We start from the raw sequence: 18289 nt of genomic DNA on the forward strand, positions 1-18289 counted from the left end.
GTACTACAAGGAAAGTAGATTTCAGGTTTACCAACTCTGTTTTAGTCAACTGTAAAATTGAACATGTTTTCATTTTGACCCCAGAAACTGGGGGCTTTAAGTACAGAATCATGTGTAGAACAGTAACATTGCCAAGTTAAGTAACAATTGTGGGATTCACTTTATTATTTCTTTACTAAATAAAATATGAATGAAAATGCTGCACTGCCATGCACAATGGGCTGATCGAACAGACCAGAAAAAGCCCACATTATGGTGTTCTGTTTAGCCATCCTATGACCCTGAGAGAGACAGCTCTGAAATCAATGTACCAAATTCTAAATACTTAAACAGATATATGATCGATCTAGTGACACACCTAGTTTTACTTTAATGCTTACATTTAGCTAGTCCAACAGCTTTTTTTCTTGTACTATGGAGGTTCAGGTATTTTGTTGCATGTGCCCTATACATTCAACTTCACAAAGATTACTGTTGTTCATGTAAAACTGTAGTACACCAAATATACCTTATCCTTTGCTGGGCCCACATAGAGTGATTGTCCCATCAGTGGTTAGCAGCTGTAACGTCATTGTAACCTCTGTCGAGCTTCACTTCAACCAAGGTCAGACAAAAGAGAACACATGATTTAGGGCAGCCATTTATAACTTCTCTTCATCAGAAGGAATGGTGAAAAGGTGAGCTTGGGGAACTTGGAAGAGAATGTATCCTGAACATATTGCTTTTATTGCACACACCAAGCACAGAAAAAAGACCAACATTTACAGTAGATAAAGTCGTGCAGAAGACCACATTCACAGCCGAACCCAGGAAAGGTAATAGAGTATGTCTACATATGCCCAAGGATAATCAAGTAATAAAAATAATCAATTAATAAAATTTAAAAATTTAAAATTTAAGCATAAAATTTAAGTGTATAATTAAACTTATAACTGCAAAGTTCATCTACTTCTTTTATTCCAAGTTTTTACCAGCCACTCTAAATGTCCTATTCCAAGCTAAGGTTGCGTTATTGGTGCTATCTCAGCTTTAATGCTGCTAGGTAAGGCTATCAAGTGACAGCTATTGTGGGTTTCCCCGCTTATGCTCTGACTGTCAGACTTTTTCCTCTATTTTTATAGTTGCTTCCTCTTAATTAGTAATATTGTGAATGTATCCCTCAACAGCATATTGAAGATCCTGTTGTTGAATTCTGGTTGATATCAGCTGAATTTGAGTCCAAAAACGATCCATTACCTCTTGAGATAATTTGCTAAATTCGTTAATTTGCCGTATGTTAAGAGATGAATATTCGGTAAAGCCTAACTGACCTAGCAACAGTGTCCAACAGGAGCAAAGCTTCACAAATAATCAATTATGTGTGCACATATACACTATATGACAAAAGTATTTGGCCACACCTGTTTTTCAGGGTTTGGGCTAGGTTTGGGCTTTCTCCAGTGAAGGTCAATCTTAATGCTTCAGCATACCAAGACATTTTGGACAATGTTATGCTTCCAACAGTTTGGGGAAGGCCCTTTTCTATTCCAACATGACTGTGCCCCAGTGCACAAAGCAAGGACTATAAAGACATGGTTTGATGAGTTCGGTGTGGAAGAACTTGACTGGCCCACACAGAGCCCTGACCTCAACCCCATCGAGCACCTTTGGGATGAACTGGAAAGGAGATTGCGAGCCAGGCCTTCTCGTCCAACATCAGTGCCTGACCTCATAAATGCTCTACAGAATGAATCGGCACAAATTCCTACAAAAACACTCCAAAATCTTGTGGAAAGTCTTCCAAGAAGAGTGGAAGCTGTTATAGCTACAAAAGGGGGACCAACTCCATATTAAAGTATATGTATTTGAATGCAATGTCATTACAATGTATTGGTCAGGTGTCCGAACACTTTTGTCCATATAGTGTATGTATATGTATATGTAGCTATACGATATTAGCCATGTTAGAAACTGTTATTCCATCATGTGTTTATAACTATACTCCTTACTATGTCCATACCTAAAAATGTAGCTAGCTATGTATCTAGCAGGCATTGGGCCCATACCATTGCTGTTATGTATACAATGAATATATAAGCACTACTTGTTGACAACAAATTAGCTGGTGACAAAGTTTATCAGCAGCAGGAGAATTTTAGCGGACAAGTGAAATGTATTCTTGTCAGCAGTGGCAAAACTTTGGCAGTGATCAGATGAATATCTTAGTAAGGCTGCTATTCCACAAACTTCACAGATGCAACTGGAGGAAAGTGAGGTCTGACATTGAATCAGCCCTTTGCTTGGAAAATAGATTTGCACTTAATCTTGCAAGTGTTTGTTTTAGCTAAGCTTATATTTAACTAAATCCTCATATGACCCAGCTACTTTTCAATGCTGAAGGTGACTAACTACAGCTCCCACCTACTCTGTAGTGGTTTTATCCATCGAGAAATAAATCCACCTGCTTTTAGCAACATTCTTAAGTGTCTGATGATATGTGAGACATGTTGGGTAATGTGATAGAGGTCAAATGAGTTTCCAAAGAATGTGAAACCAATGAACTGCAGACTTGACAGTACACTGAAGACAGTGCAAGAATGCCGCCTGTTGTTCACTTGGCCAAATTCTATCTATAGCTCTGAGAAATGCAGGCCTCCACTGACATCTGGTGGGATTAGTTTGTGCAACAGAACAGTGTTACTGCATCTGCTGCAACATCTGTTTCTCTACATAGATACATTGAGTTTTTGGTAATCTTCATTCCATTCAAATGTTGATTGCACAGCCATTGGTGCATCATGATTCAAAAACACAATTGTCAAGTTCTCAAACGATGCAATGATGCACCACACCTACTACACATCTTCAGTAGTATGACAGGTATGTTGCCCATCTCAGATGTTCAGTATACTGGGTCAGAGGTTAATACCCATCAATGAAAGACTTCTTTTTACATATAAAACAAAGTAACTGCTCATTACATGGACTCTACCAATCCACAATAACCATGTGAGGACTGATGTGTGACTATTACTGTAAGAATGGTCATGCGTCACTCAGTCAGGGGAAACACGTAAGTGTTGACTGAGAATGATCACATCTTCTGGCTGTGAAGCCCTTTAAATCCATGAATAGGGACAGAAGGTGCCACATTCATTATCGATAACAGTAGGATCTCTGTGACCACATGTGTGGCACTCACCTCTGCCACTGGCGTTTCATCCTTTAGCTCCACACAGTGTGAGGCCAATAGCCCCAGAACACGCATCACCTTCGTCCTCCTGAAAGATGGACATCAGCTTCACAGTCCCACTCTTTTACTCCCTTTCTCTTTGGAAATTATCATTATTATATTTTTTGTTGGTCAGTCTGTGTCTGATATATATTCTCTCATTTGCTTTCATTTCTAGCAAAACCTTCTGCATTATTTTATTTAAATCATTTAAATATTTGCATTTTATTTATTTAGCTTGTTGTGATCTGCAAAATTCTATCTCTGTTGTGAGGGGCACCGTATCTAAAAGTGATTGATTGATACACTGATGAAATCACAGGACATAAACTGACATATTAATACTATTACCTCCTCTGTACCAAAGAGCATTTTTCACAAAATATTAGAGAGTTGATATTTGTTTGTCCATATAACTAGGTCACATATGACTTGCACTATGCAAATACTGTTAATAAAAGACAGACATCACAACCAAAAGGCACACCTCACAAAAAGGGAATTAACAGTTTGACTCCATTTTATCTAATATCCCTGGACATCTATTATAGTGTCAAGAAAAAGTGAAAGTGCAAAAATTAACTGTTGAGATATTAACAAGTTTACTTAACAGTTTCTCTTTGAATTGTCTCAAGTGCTTCCATGCATTTTCTGAGAGACAAATGGACACAGCACCTTAGAGCTGTCAACAGATACAAACAAAAACAGTAGGGCATGCTGGCTGTTCTATGCACAGCCACACTGAATGCAGAGGACAGGGAGGCTTGTTTGAAAGCCGGAATCTGAAGATACTCACACATCCCAATTAGGAGCTGTGCGGAGGTGCTGGGTCAACAACGGCAGCTATTCAAGGAGAGAGACAGAGAGGGAGAGGGAGGGGTAGAGAGGGAGAGAGGAAGTGAAGGGAGCATGTGTGTGAGACAGGGAGAGAGGGTGTGCGAAAGCGAGAGGGAGACAGGGAGAAAACAAAAAGGAGACAAATGGGGAAAGTCAGTGGAGTTTAACTTCAGCACAGGGTACATAGGTCACAAACACGTGTTTATCAGTTACATTAACCAATACGGAAAATTTAATAAGAGGAACTTGGTAAGAAATTCTTCATTAAAATCTTTGTTTCTGGTAACTTATTGTTCATTTAAATGCCCAATGCTGATCACTGAGAGCACGGAAATATAAAGTATACCACTCTCAAATCTCGGTGTGCAGGGGAAGATATTTCAGTCAATAAAAATTACATCTACTGAACATATAGTATAACACATACATCAGCTGTCAGTCTCTGATACAAATTTATTTGCAACTGTAGTTGTTCTATTAACTGTTTTTCTATTTAATGTACTTAGTTTGCCCTCTAGTGGTTACATACTGTAAATATGAACAAAAATTCAAAGTTACTCTAGTGCAGTGTTTCTCAGTCCTACTCCTGGAGGCTCACTGTCCTGCATATCTTCTATCTATCCTTGCTCCAAACACACCTGATTAGTGTGATTAACATGCTCTTGATTAAATCAGGTGTGCTCATCTAATCTAATCTAATCGCCACTGATGAGTTCAGGTAGGTAGAGCAGGGAAAGATGGAACACGTGTGGAGCAGGGGGCCCCCAGGAGCAGGATTGAGAATCAGTGCTCTAGTAGACCCAAGAAGGTCTTGTGGTAAATGGTTTAATGGATGGTCTAATTCCAAATGCAGAGTAAATGTGCTGGGAAGTTCATTCATAATTAACTTTCATGAGGATATGCGAGTCCTGCATGATGTTGGTTTGCCTGGTGAGTTCTAAGAGAGGTTAAAACAGTCACACGATTCAGTTTAACCTTTTGTCACATACAACTAATATTACCAAAAGTACAAGGCAGTGATGTGTTTTGTGCTCACAGATTTCAATCCAAAAAAGTAAAGGAATTTCCAAAATAGAATGTTACTGTCTTGAAAGGTCAGATGTCAATATTTCAAAAGCAGATATGTAAATAATTTTTTCTAGCACCACTTCATGACAAAATGTGTTATGACACAAAACAAAAAAAAAATGTATAGTTCGTTCATACATCAGAATTCCCATGCCACTTGCTCTCGTTAGCCTGGCTATCAAGAAAATATAGCAAAGGAAAGCGATTTACTGAGTCAATAAGGAGAAAGTCTGACTTAAAAGGAACTGCAACAGAAATTTCCAGAACCCACCTCACAGACTATTATTTCATTTCCTTCAGAAATATTTTCACTCTTTTGAAAAGCATAGGCTAAAACGGGGAGGGAGAATAGTACAGAGATTTTTATGGTACCTTTCAACAGGAACCAAACTGTGGGCCTCTGTGACCCACACTGCACTATGCAGAATGAGAACAGCTGCTTGGGCTGCATTAACATTACGAGGGAGCAAGACCCAGCAGATTCTTAAATTAGCCCGAAGGCTCCAGTCCTGTGAAACACAACTGACCCCCTCCCCCGAACCAAAACACCAGGCATGCTGGGAACGCAGTGATCCTCACCAGTGGGGAATTGATGAGCCGGGTGGCTGTGTCCTTGTGTGCGGCGATGGTGCACAGATAGCAGAGCAAGTTGAGCTTGGAGCGCGCCGCCCCACCCGGCCTCTCATTCGCCCTCTCGCCCAGCCGATCACCCGACTCCAGCACAGAGCACAGCTGCTGCACAAAGGCGCTCCAGTCTTTCAGACTCAGAGAGGACAGTTTATCAGCTGTGAATGGAGAGGGTGGACAGTCTGTCAGCTGTCAACTGTGTGTGTGTATGTGTGTGTGTGGTTGTCTATGGGTACGCTTTTTTTGTTGGGAGGAGCGCTCCACACCTGTCCTTTTCAGAATGGCTGATAAACTCAGGGAACTTAGAATTCTTGCCACATTCGGGATTGTAAAGTACATGATTCATTTTCATAAAGAAAAAATTGCTTGTGGAAAAAAAAGTCATTTGTAAGGCACTTTTCCCTGCACTGATGAAAAATGATAAGTGTTTTTTACAGTCTATACACAAGCAGCGGCCTGAATGTAGGACACAAATAAGGACGTGAGAAATGATGATGGATGTTGATGAAGTCGGGGCGAACACTGCCAGTCAGAAGAAGTTCAGTATCTGTGACATCAATGGTACACAGGATGTAGATGAATTTCGTTAGCTAAATAGACTATGGGAAGACCATCTGCCACAGCTGTGACAGGGCAGGGCTATTTGATGAGTTAAACCTTCACATTAGTCACATTGTGTAAATGCTCACCACATCTTTAAGGGACTGAAAGAAATTTCAGTTTTGAATGCTGAAACAATCAATAAAGTGAAAAAGTGGAGAGCACATAATCTCCAATGGGAAGGCTGGCATTTCAGAGAACAACTTCCTTGGACTGGGACTTGTGTTCTTGCATCTCACCTGAATGTGCAGGGACAGCCAATGTTTTAGCATCAAATCTTACTGGAGCAGGTTTCGTGATCTGACAATAACACAACATTTAACATAAAATCACACATACAATTACCACAAAAGAACTATTTAAAAATACTGCCACTTCTGTAATTCAACAGAACTAGGCTCACAAGAACCTCACAAAACACATAGACTGTGGAAAAAGATTTTTCTGAAATGTTCTACATGCTATTCCTACAGATTACTGACTCTAAACTTTGCAATGCTGCCGTGATCAGTGGATATAATCCCTCCCATACAACAATATATATTGCTGTACAACATAAACTGTGTTGAAATAAGAGTCTGCCCTGTAATAGACCGCTAAGTGCAGTGTACAAACCTGTCACAAGTTAACACAGGCATCTCTGTAATCATGAGTATCTTGATATCAAATTGACTGGATGACATGTCAAAAATAATTTCATAGTTTCTACTAGTGCTGGGAGAGAGGGACTTTACGGATCCCACAACAAGCGGGGGGGGGGGTTAATCATGTGCAATTGGAAGGGACCAGAGAGAGTTGAAAAATAACCTCCTACTGGTGCTTTAATCTCAATTATATCTTCAATTACCACAAGTAAATGTATGCTGACACTTTATCATATATATACTCTACTCAACAGCTGGGAAAACAATATGACAACTTAAAATGTTCTCCAAGAAGAAAAATATTGATATCTGATAATGAGCCATATTTTCAAACTACACTAACTTATAAAAAGCTTATATAGCAAACCTACAGAAGTGCAAGTGGCAATGATGCTATACTTTTTTTGTTAGTCTCAATTTGTCAGTGATCATTTAATCATTGACAGCTGGTCTACGCTTTCTTCTTTTATTATGCGAATATCTGTCCTTATGAAGGAAGACTTCTCTCAGCACCAACAGACAAATAATGTTTAGTCTTTCATACAAATTCCATCAGTTTTCCTTTGCATGGGGTTTGTATTGGGTTAGTTGTAATTTACATGAAAGGTGGGAATAGAATCTAATGTAAGGGTTTCTATATCTAAAAAAAAAAATCCTGTCAGCCTTAAGAATCACGTGAGCTCAGCTCCAGAGTTGCTCAGTGGTTAAAGCACTTGCCTTGAGTGCAAGCTGAGCCCGACAGCCCAGCATCAACCCCACTAGCCAAAGATGACTGGGAGCCGACAATAGTGGAAGAAATTGGCTTCATTCCCCCGAGATAAGGGTGAGTATGTCAGCAGGGTTTGCTTAATTCACTGCTTATCTCTCAGATATCCTGTGATTGGCCAGGTCCCTGCCCGTTATGTAAATGATGTTAGCGGAGTGGTGCATTTCCTTCAATGAGTACCCACTCCACTGTAGTACATTGCGTGACCTGCAGTGCAGGAAATATCTGTTGGCTGCTAGCCATGCTAGTGTATGGGAGGATTGTATTTGTCTTGCCTCAGTGCACCTGCGTGAAGTGCAGAGGTTGGAGCAGTGAGATGAACTTACAACGGTATGCAAAAGGCGATTCCACAATAGGATTCCATAAAAAAGGAAATGTGTGAGCTAGCTGAATGAAATGCATTTTCTTCTTCAACCAACTGAGACTAGTATGCAGTGAGTTTTTCTGGCCAACTAAGTTTGCACAAATTGTCCTGTGCGGTGCTAAGTACTCATTTATTACTTCTTCGATTTTATTGTAGGTTTCACAAACTCTGACTTTTCAACTCTCAAACCATTGGATCCGGTCAATCAGACCGAGCCTGGTTAAGGCAGTTGTATTTATTGAAATTCCATCTGCACCTCCAGAAAGTTTGTGTAAAAAAAGATGCATTCAGAACGGTAGGATACAGCTGAAGAACCCCCAAGTACCCCATCAAATTTTACAAGGCTCCGGTGGCAGCTTTATCAGTAGAGAACAACATTTCTTTGGAATTGTGTCTCTCTCTAAGATGTGCTATATACCAGAGTTTCTTAATTGGACAACTTTTGAAAACCCTTTTTATGGTCCCATCAAGCTTGTCAGCTTTTAAACAATATTTGGCCATATACTGCTGACAAGGGTCACAATGTAGGCATTGCAAGTCACTGAATGCCTTGATCATGTAGCTTGCATCAGAAACAAATCTGGTCATGTTTTTAACATTCACTTCAGATGCATTTAAACATTTTATGATGCCTGCTGCCACCATGCAGTTATTTGCCGAGTATAAATAGACTATATCTGCCAGACCAACTCTCATCATACTGATCTTCTACATCTGTAGACTCAATTTGAACTTCTCTTTAATGATGTTTTATGCAAATCAACTATATGCAGTAACTACTGCCTTCAAAGTTGACTAGAAGTTGGTATTATCACATTGTTGATCACATGCTTGTTCAGAACTGCACACGTTTGCTTTGTCAGCATTTTCAAGGTAGTATTTGCACTGATAAATGTTGTGATTATACATGCTTGTCTATTGTTGTCTTTTGTATGTGGTCTAATGACAAACTGCAGGCTCTGCAAAACACATAATATCACTTTGTTAAAGTAATTCTTGATGCAGTTTGTGCACCATGTGTCATTTTGTTGACACCTCTATTAAACTGTGTTACATTATTGCTGTGGACAGCAAGGCCTGTTGACTCATTAATCCAAGTCAGTGATTGACAGCACTTGGTAGCTCCACCCATTATGGGGTTCATGAAGCCTCACTGTCCCAGCACTACTACTGATTCCCTGATTAAAAAGAGCTCCACAAAGTGTCACAGCCACACATGGAGAGTGCTTTCTCACCTTGGGGTTGTCAATGATTGGAGTCACAATCAAGTCACTGTCAGTGTAGACCAGCTCCTTGACACAGGCAGTTACATCCCATGGGCCACCAATATAAACGTTCCCCTAGGAGATGGAGGCACTTTACCAATTCAGCATCGCCTATGAAATCTGATGATCAGTATTTACACCACTGACACACTGTATGTCAGCACTGTATGTCACCTTATGGAGATGAAGAGATGACAAACTACACAGGGCTAAATTACACATTACATAATTTACATAATATAAATAAGAACAGATGAGAAAGAATTATTTGCTTGCATCTTTTAAATATATATCTAGTGATCAATAACAAAATGTACATTTCAATACTCTCCACTGCATAAATTAAAATTTAAATTGGCTGCTCACATTCCTATTCCCTCATCATAATGCATTTAACTTTTCATTGATCAGCAGTTCTGAAAGCAGCTTTGACTTTCTAATAGACCACATTAGTGTGAGGGCAAGTGTGAATCCTGTAAGCGCCCTCTTAGGTTCTCTTAACTGTGACATTATAGTAGAAGTGATGGAAAAACATCCAGTTAGCTTATGGTGACATTTTCAGACCATCTGTCTCCAAAACAGGTAAGAATAACAGGCAACTTCAATATGCAATCTCACCTCCAAGAGGTTTAGAGAGATCACCAACTTCCCTGCATAAAACTGAATAATTCATCACATTCTGTAATGCAATGTGTTTTATACACAAGCACATGCCGTCAACTCTTTGAAGCAGGAATGTAAACGATATTGTAGAGGCACTGCTTAAGAATGTTCAAAAATGCATTCCGTTTCCAACGAGAGATATTCAGACCTGTAGTTAGGCACCCATCACTATTCTCCTCAATCTGAAGGTTTCACTTAGTTTTAACTTAACTAACTCAACACAAAAATGCAAATCAATATCAGAAACCTTGTACTTAAATTTCATTGAGAATAAAGCATGTAGAGTTTCTGAACAGTTAAATTCTCCTGGTACCACTCATAAAATTTACACCTGCCCCCCGAAAACACTGCAACGATTACCTACGCATTCATACTACAGCTATGCATTCTACAAATAATGACACAACCACTACTCACAAGCCATTTACCTGCATTCTGTGGTGGAATATAGAATGCAACACCTTATATTCTTTAATATGCTGAGCAAAAATAATTTCTTTCCAATGTATTTAGATCATGAAGATCAATTTGGGTGCAATGCTCTTCCCATGCAGCAGAGGGTGCCAGTCTCAAACACTTCATGCAATTCTAACATAAGAAAGGGATTGTGTTTCTAAGTGTTCCCTTAGCAACGCTGATCTCCAATCAGCGCTCAGCAAATCACCGCTTACAGAAGAAAGGAGCAAATCAGCACCTATAAAGAAGGCAGTGTTTTGGAATTAGGCTGAGTTCCTTGACAATCAACTAGTAATGTGTAGTGCTCACCTGGGCTCGAGGTGCCTTCGGTATTGTGTCTCTTGCAGCAGTGCTGGTTCTTGGAGTTGGACGGGAGCTGTTTTTTGAAAACAACACAAAGGAAAAGAAAGGTCACACTTCATTAATGATAAAGACTATGCCAAAGCCTTCATACTATCTCTATATAAATTTCATAAGACACACGGGAGCTCTGTAAATGCAGACCAATTGAGTCTAAATCAATGTTTCCTTGATGAAATGTATGTCCAACCCTGACCAGTTATCTTCACTACAGTGTTGTGGAGGAACTTCAAATTAGTGTGTTGCCCCTGGACAACATACCAATCAGCTAATTACTGGATAGTTACTCCATTTGTCTACTGTAAGTCAAACATTTGTCTGTGATTCTTTGATTTGTCTTTGTGGTGTGAGTAGACTATCATCAAGAAGGCCATTTCTCCAGTTAAAATATCAATATTACTTTTAAAAGTACTGAACATTACTAATGCTTAAATAAGGGGAGACAGAGACACTGGAATGGACAGCCCTCGTACCTGAGGAGAAAGATGGACTCTCTGGCTTCACTGTCAGATGCGCTCTTTGGTCTAATTTCAGCCACACTGTCTGTGTGATAGAAGCAGAAATACTTCACAAAAACAACACCAGTCACCAGCGCCATTAACACTGTCTGCTAAGCACATGGCCTCTGACACAATTCAGACCAAAACTTTCACAATGAGGGGAAAAAAAGGATGTAATAACTCCATGGCTACGCTTCAGAAAGTGGAATTAGGACAGTGTGAAACTGACAGTTTCAAACTTCACAACACAAGCGTGGACTGTGGTAAAATCACTCTTGAAACAGATTTGTGTGAACACTTGGAGCAGACCATTCATTTAAAGTGTTTGAGTATACTGGACTGTATTGGCCTTCATAAACAGGCCTTTGGAGCCCAGCATATTTTAGAAATGCTTATCCAGCAAAAGGATTGATACTTCAGGAGGAAGACTGTTAAATGGGGGCTATGTATCAGTACTGCTTCACTCACACACACACACACACACGCACACACACACACACACACGCACAAGCCTGTGACGTGTCCATCCGGCATGCCCGTTGCCCTCCTGGAAAAGCATTACCTAATCTGAAAGACTTGTTGAGAGCTTGGCTGCTGTCCCTGGCTGACCCCACCCCTTCTCTCGCCTCTGCTGGTCCCTGCGAGGTCACTGTGGCCGGGTTGCCTGGTGATGCCTGGCTGGAGGGGCAAACCCCACCCTGCTCCACACTGCTGAAACAGATATACAGTCACACAACAGAACCAACAGCCTGTGAATGCACGTAGTCATATCTTCAAGCAGAACATCACACAAATAAAGCAGCAGCAGGCATCTATTATCATGACACAGGAAAGAGAACTCTCACATCATACCTGTCAGGAGAGTAACACATAATGGCCTTATTGTTACCCTCTGACTCAGCTTACAGCAGGTCTGACTGTATACAATTCACATAAAGGAGCAGCTCTAGAGCACCAACCAAATAAGGGCTGAGGGGATGAGTGACAGCTGTGAAGCAGATGTGGGGGGAGCCAAGCTTCTAAAGTCTTTCTGTGACTCAAGATTTTCTGTCACTTGAAGCTTCATAATGTCTCTGGCTCTTACAGTAAAAGAATGGGCTATTGTACAGCATGTGGTAAAATATTTACTGATGAAGGTGGATTTGCTATGAGTGCCTGTTATCTCTCTGCTGTTTGTGGTCACAGAAATGTTCACAGCCGGGAGAAAAAGGAGGAGGCATCGAATGTATACTGGTGTTGTGTTTGCAATGTGGGTGAGACAATTGATCCAGACCATTAAACATGTAGTGATCACTGTCAGTAAGATGTTGAACACATAACTGTTTTTTTGCAGTGTTCATATCTCCTCACATTCTGCCACAAAACTGTGTCTACATTACCAACATCTTCAGCAGAAGTTGACTGTATCTATAATAATGTACACTATATATACTTGCTGTATCTAAAACTTCTCATTCAATATAAACAATACAATAATAACTGCAATGAATCTGACAACAAATAGATTTAGACAACCAAGGCAACCAAAAAAAAAATATATATATGAACAGGCAGGACACCAAGAGAATCTATCACTGCATTAAGTTTGGTGTAGAAGGAGCCAAGGGTATCTGACTCCACAACAAGCCCTGGTAAGCTGTTACATGAATTAATAACTGTGCAGGAAGACATAGTGTCTAGTGTCACTGGGAAAGCTACTTTGAATTAATTTTCACCTGTACCTACTGGATTCACTCAGAACCTTCCTCAAAACAGCTTCCACGGCTAACCTTATTGATCCACTCTGACTGAGGGACTGAATGTCTCCTTCTGTGTGTAACATTCTTTGGATGCGGAGATGACTTTTGCACATACTACAATTGGTGGAAGCGGTGGCCATTCCTGTGGGACAGCATGAGCTTTAACAGAAACCTGCTGGGATATTAGAGTGAGATGCCTACAGGAAGTGGTGACAGAGGCTGACAGGAAGGAGGCTGGGACCTTACCTGGAGCTGTCTGACGCCCCCTCATCCTCGCTGGTCTGCTCCTCGCAAAATGCTCCTCTCCAGAAGGGGTGAGTAAGTAACTGATCCCAGTTCAGCCTGTGAGAAAGGGAAGACATCAGTGTGAAGCTCCAAAGCCACTACTCTATAGTCAGAGGTGAGGAACACTTTGGCAACCTCACACACAGTGTGGCAACTATGCTGTGGTCTTTAAAAAGTGCAACCAGGTAAAAGTGGTTTCACCTACTTTTTGCAGCATTACTGTTTGAATACAATGCAGTTGCAAAAATGTTGCTGCGTGTCTATTTACTGCAGTAAAATTAGTAAGTATCAGTAGTAAAAGAGTACATTCCCATGGTTACCGATGGAGAGAAATGCAAAATTATTACATTTATTCTTTTCATTTCTACCAATATCTATGTAACATTACGAATAAGTCATGTGGTGATGCTTACCACAAGAAATACAGGGTGTTGGTGTCAGATATATCAAATATTAACCCCTGCTGGTCCTGTCCATTACTTTAACACCTATCACACGACACACATAATTAAACTAAATACTAAAACTATATTAAGACTCAGATGTTCTCTGAATAATTGAATAGTTTGCTCATATGAACATGGCCTTGCCTCTTGTCTGGGTCCTTCTGAAGCAGACTCCTCAGTAGGCTCTCAAACTCTGGAGAAGGTTTGCAACCAGCAGTGCCTTCAAAAACACAAGAAATGAGGACTGACTCACAAAAAATCACAACTTCAGCTGCCTGTCTGAGTTCAGAATAGAAAGAACAAAATCAATTCATCTGTGTTGCTCATCGAAGCAAATGTGACTGCATGACTAATGCACTTCCACAGAAAGATATGTTTTTTGAATGAAATAATTCCCTACTCTACTTTCTGTAACTCATTATCAGGGCAGTAATAATGAAGCAGAATAAATTAAATGTTTTCCTTCCATGACAACATGCTTTTTCAGTCATATCAAAGTTATCACTGTGTTACCCTTTTGCCTTGGAGAGGGCAGGTCTTCATGTAGAATGAGCTCAATCAGGTCTGATAAACTGTGTGAGTTAAATGGTGGCTTTCCTGACAAATGAAAACAACATACAGTCACAATATTACCTTTTCCTTACACAGCAGTGAGCAATGGATTATGACATTGAGTCAAATACCCTTTTACAGATCAAAGCAGTGTTTAGGTTCATAAAAGGCACATAAAAACTGAGCACAAACCTGTGAACATCTCATATAATATACAGCCCAGGGCCCAGATATCGCTGGCAACACTCGATTCCTCTCCTCGAACTACTTCTGGTGCAGAATACATTGGAGACCCTACAGGTAAGCAGTCAAATGCAGACATCAGCTGTATGCCCAGCTTTGCATCAGTACCCTGCCTCCCTCAAGTTGACTATCCTGTGTCATTACAGGATGGCACAGTGCGTACGGAGCCTTGTAACTGGCAGGCTGCAAGTTCGGGTGAGGGTGGGGCACTGCCATTGTACCGGTCAGGAAGGAAACTGAACTGAATTTCCACAGCTAATATCCATCAAAAGGGCCCTCACCTTGGATTCGGTTCTTGATATTTTTTCTGGGTGTGGTTTCTCCGCCCTCCCCTCCTCCTCCTCCTCCACCCCCTCCTTCCTCTGACAGCACATACTGGAAGAACTCCTCCAGGTTTTCTCCCTCTGCTTTGGACAGGCAGAAGTTGGAATACTTCAGAGTGCCAGGGCCATCCAGCAAGATCTATGAAAAAACACAAACACAGGATCTCTTGCGTGTTTCTCCAACCGTCCTCTTTTCCCTCTTCATTTGCGATGATATAAGCATCTCAAACCGTCTTCACATTTAAGAACCACTTTCAGAGAATTTCAGCACAGTGAAAATCTGTTAAACCAAGTTCAATTAAAAGGCAAATACAGAAGGGCACAAAGTTGCATTCCTGAAGAAGCAATACTAATTACAATGTATTTGCACATATATATTACATTATAGTATTACATATTAATATGTGACAAATAAATTAAAAAATTCTATATAATATAGATATACTTTATATATATATATAATTGTCTATAATCTAAATAAAGGACAGCAGTAAACAGAATAGGATAAACACTTAAAATGAAACCCTTGATAAAAGCTATTTTTCTCAAAGCACCAAGAAGCATCATGAACCAGAAAGAATAAATGGTGTTGGTAAGACATAGAATGGCACAAAACGTCAACATGCTCTACCCAGAAGGGAAAAACTGGTATGAGGTCAGTGGGATTCTACCACATTTACAGATTCATGGCATCTTGCAAGTGTGAACTAGTAGCATGCAATGAGAATTGGAAATCTGCTTTATTTTCCCAAATCATCGGGACGTGGGTGTGTCAAAAGTAACTGGATTTCCAACTGCCTATGATGTGTTCAATCTGCAAACACATGCAAGCCCTGTGGTGTTGAACCTGTCCCCACTGTTGACTGGCACTGCAAGCTCCTTACAGGCACTGTACCTTGGCAGGAGTGATGTCACTGCAGATGATGCCAGAACCATGGATGTGCTTCAGACCTTTGACAAGATCCATGGCAAAACCCCTCACGACATCCTCAGACAGACACTCATCCTGAGAGATGACTGCCTCTAAACTGCCCCCTGAAATAGGATTAAAAGGGAGTATAATAATGAATCAAAGAGGAAAATGGAGTCCCACACAGAGTCACAAATGAGAGGGGAGTCTGAGTTAATGAGAAGAAGGGAGGTGCAAATAACAAGCCACAGAAGAAAAGAGAGTTTCAGACACACCGTCACATGAGCAGGGAGTCAAACAGTCACAAATGAGAGGCAAGTCTCAAAAGAATCACAGACAAGAAGGAAACCTAAAATATAATTTAAAAAGAGCAGTATCTCAAACAGGCATCACAGATGGGGAGGCGGGCTTACAAAAAGGAGTCACACACCTCTAAGTACATATCTCCACAACTCACCTGTACACAGTTCCACCACCAGCCACAGATGGTTGCTGGTCTCATACCATTCATGGAAAGAAACCACGTTTTCATGTTTGATGCTGTGGGTCAGTCGCACCTGCCAAGACAACGTCACCACAACATGTATTATCTGTGTATATCTCGTGTCTCACCTACAACGAGAACCCTCTAAATGTCTGTGAGCTGTGAGCATTTAGTCTTGAATTTGGCTTTTATTCTACACAAAATGTGTTTCAGCAGCAGGTTATGCGAATCACCTCTTAAGCATGCATTGCAGCTGCCCAGCAAGTTTAAAGTCTTGATGTCACACAGTTGTTATACCCATGAGCATGGTACTTAACCAAACACGTAGTAAGCATCTAGCTATGTAAATTGCTTGCGTGCAAAAAGTTTACTATGTGAGTACTCCTGCAATCTGGTGAGCAAGTAAACGGCGGTCTTTACAGCCTGGCACTCACATGGTTGGTGATCTCAGCCCTCTTTGACTTGTCACAGCAGATGATGGCCACAAAGTGAATGCTTCCTTTCCTCCTCCCCTTATACACAACCGACTTGCTTCCTCTTCCAATCTCTTCGTAGAGAATGAAGTTTTCCATCTTTCCGCACGGTGCTCAAATGCGGCAGTCTGTTTGAATCAGAGGACTTAACGTCAAACTTTTATGCAGATAGCAATGATGTCAAAGTCAATGGATGTGAATGCTGACTTCTCAAGTCTTAACCCTGAACTCACGCAGGTAGGCAGTTATAAGGATGAGTGACGTGGTGTTTATATCTCGTCAAATAATTTATTAGTAGTGTTTACATCCAAAGTTATGTCATCATCATCCGAGTAAGATAATTTTGCTAGCGAGTTCACCTGTAATTCTGGAATTACCCCGCAATCAGGTCTGGGTCAAATAAATTTGTTCTTTTTTTGGTTTGGTTGAAATTCACTAACCTAGTTGGCTAAAATGCACTGTAACGTTAGACGGTGAGCAACTGGATTTGCTAATAGCTCGCTAATGTTTGCTAACTTGCTAACCAGCAGGAAAGTAGGTAACTTAGCTAGCAAAGTCGCTAACAGTCATGCTGCTAGCTCTAACGCCTTGATCACATTTTGCAGTAACGTGGAGCTAGCTACCAAGACAGTCTTGCCATTTAGGAAAGTTGAATGCTATGTGGAGTTTTTACTATAGTAAGCTAAATTGCCAAATTACTATTCAAACACCGTAAACTTGTTTGCTAAGTTACCTCTCAAATCTCTACGCAGCAAGCTGGCTGGCTAGAACTTACTTAATGTTGAAACAACTAATAACCCACACACGACCACAAAAAAATGGTTTAAAAGAGATATTTGACAGAAAGGACAGATTTCAGACAGAAAATAAATGCACTCAACCACTGAAATTTCGTCCGTTACCGTTACCTTCAAATTTCATTTGTTTCGAACTGCCACAGTCCGCGCAGTTTACAACCGGAAACAGCTAACGTTGCAGAGCATAGTATTGAACCGTGAAGGGGAGACACTTGAGAAAAAGTTAGATTGTATAAACGAAATAAAGATTTAAAATTCCCATAATAAATTAGATTACATTATAATATATTTTAAAACAAAATAATTATATCATAGTCATATGTTTATGTGTTAAAACTTTTTTAAAAATGGTGTCTACAGTTGTTTTAGTTTATTTCCCACCTCCAATTGCGCCTTTCCTTGGTTTCTAGGATACGACAAGGACGCGGTGATCGGGAGACTAGAGAGGCTGACTGAGCGATGATTAGGCTATGCTGTTGGACCAAGATCTCATGCGGAGTAAGCCTGGTGTTGGAAATGCCATAAAACAAAACCTCTACCTGCCTAACTATTGTACAAAGTTTGAATTCTGTTTCAGGTTGAGATCCAGGCGAATGGTTAATGTTGGCTACGATGTTGTAATTCATATTTTTGCAAAAACAAGTGCTTTAGATTTATGTCGACGTTGGCTGTATGT

General features: G+C 40.4%; 1 protein-coding gene across 1 annotated transcript in view; it reads right to left on the reverse strand.

The window, feature by feature from the left end:
• The window catches only part of ulk4 (unc-51 like kinase 4), a 96505-nt gene extending 78720 nt beyond the window's left edge, over nucleotides 1–17785 (reverse strand). Inside the window, exons 1-17 of the mRNA XM_036539547.1 lie at nucleotides 17725–17785; nucleotides 16778–16944; nucleotides 16317–16416; nucleotides 15845–15984; nucleotides 14908–15088; nucleotides 14576–14677; nucleotides 14345–14428; nucleotides 13976–14051; nucleotides 13347–13442; nucleotides 11924–12069; nucleotides 11335–11404; nucleotides 10811–10877; nucleotides 9353–9457; nucleotides 6583–6643; nucleotides 5696–5901; nucleotides 4008–4054; nucleotides 3182–3260 (exon numbers count right to left, since the gene is read on the reverse strand). Coding sequence (XP_036395440.1) covers nucleotides 3182–3260; nucleotides 4008–4054; nucleotides 5696–5901; nucleotides 6583–6643; nucleotides 9353–9457; nucleotides 10811–10877; nucleotides 11335–11404; nucleotides 11924–12069; nucleotides 13347–13442; nucleotides 13976–14051; nucleotides 14345–14428; nucleotides 14576–14677; nucleotides 14908–15088; nucleotides 15845–15984; nucleotides 16317–16416; nucleotides 16778–16915 — 1698 coding nt within the window. The 5' untranslated portion in view covers nucleotides 16916–16944; nucleotides 17725–17785. The remainder of the gene's footprint in view (nucleotides 1–3181; nucleotides 3261–4007; nucleotides 4055–5695; nucleotides 5902–6582; nucleotides 6644–9352; nucleotides 9458–10810; nucleotides 10878–11334; nucleotides 11405–11923; nucleotides 12070–13346; nucleotides 13443–13975; nucleotides 14052–14344; nucleotides 14429–14575; nucleotides 14678–14907; nucleotides 15089–15844; nucleotides 15985–16316; nucleotides 16417–16777; nucleotides 16945–17724) is intronic.
• Nucleotides 17786–18289: the final 504 nt, after the last annotated feature.

Source organism: Megalops cyprinoides, chromosome 10, assembly GCF_013368585.1.
Source record: "Megalops cyprinoides isolate fMegCyp1 chromosome 10, fMegCyp1.pri, whole genome shotgun sequence".
In the NCBI taxonomy this organism is placed as follows: Eukaryota; Metazoa; Chordata; class Actinopteri; order Elopiformes; family Megalopidae; genus Megalops; species Megalops cyprinoides.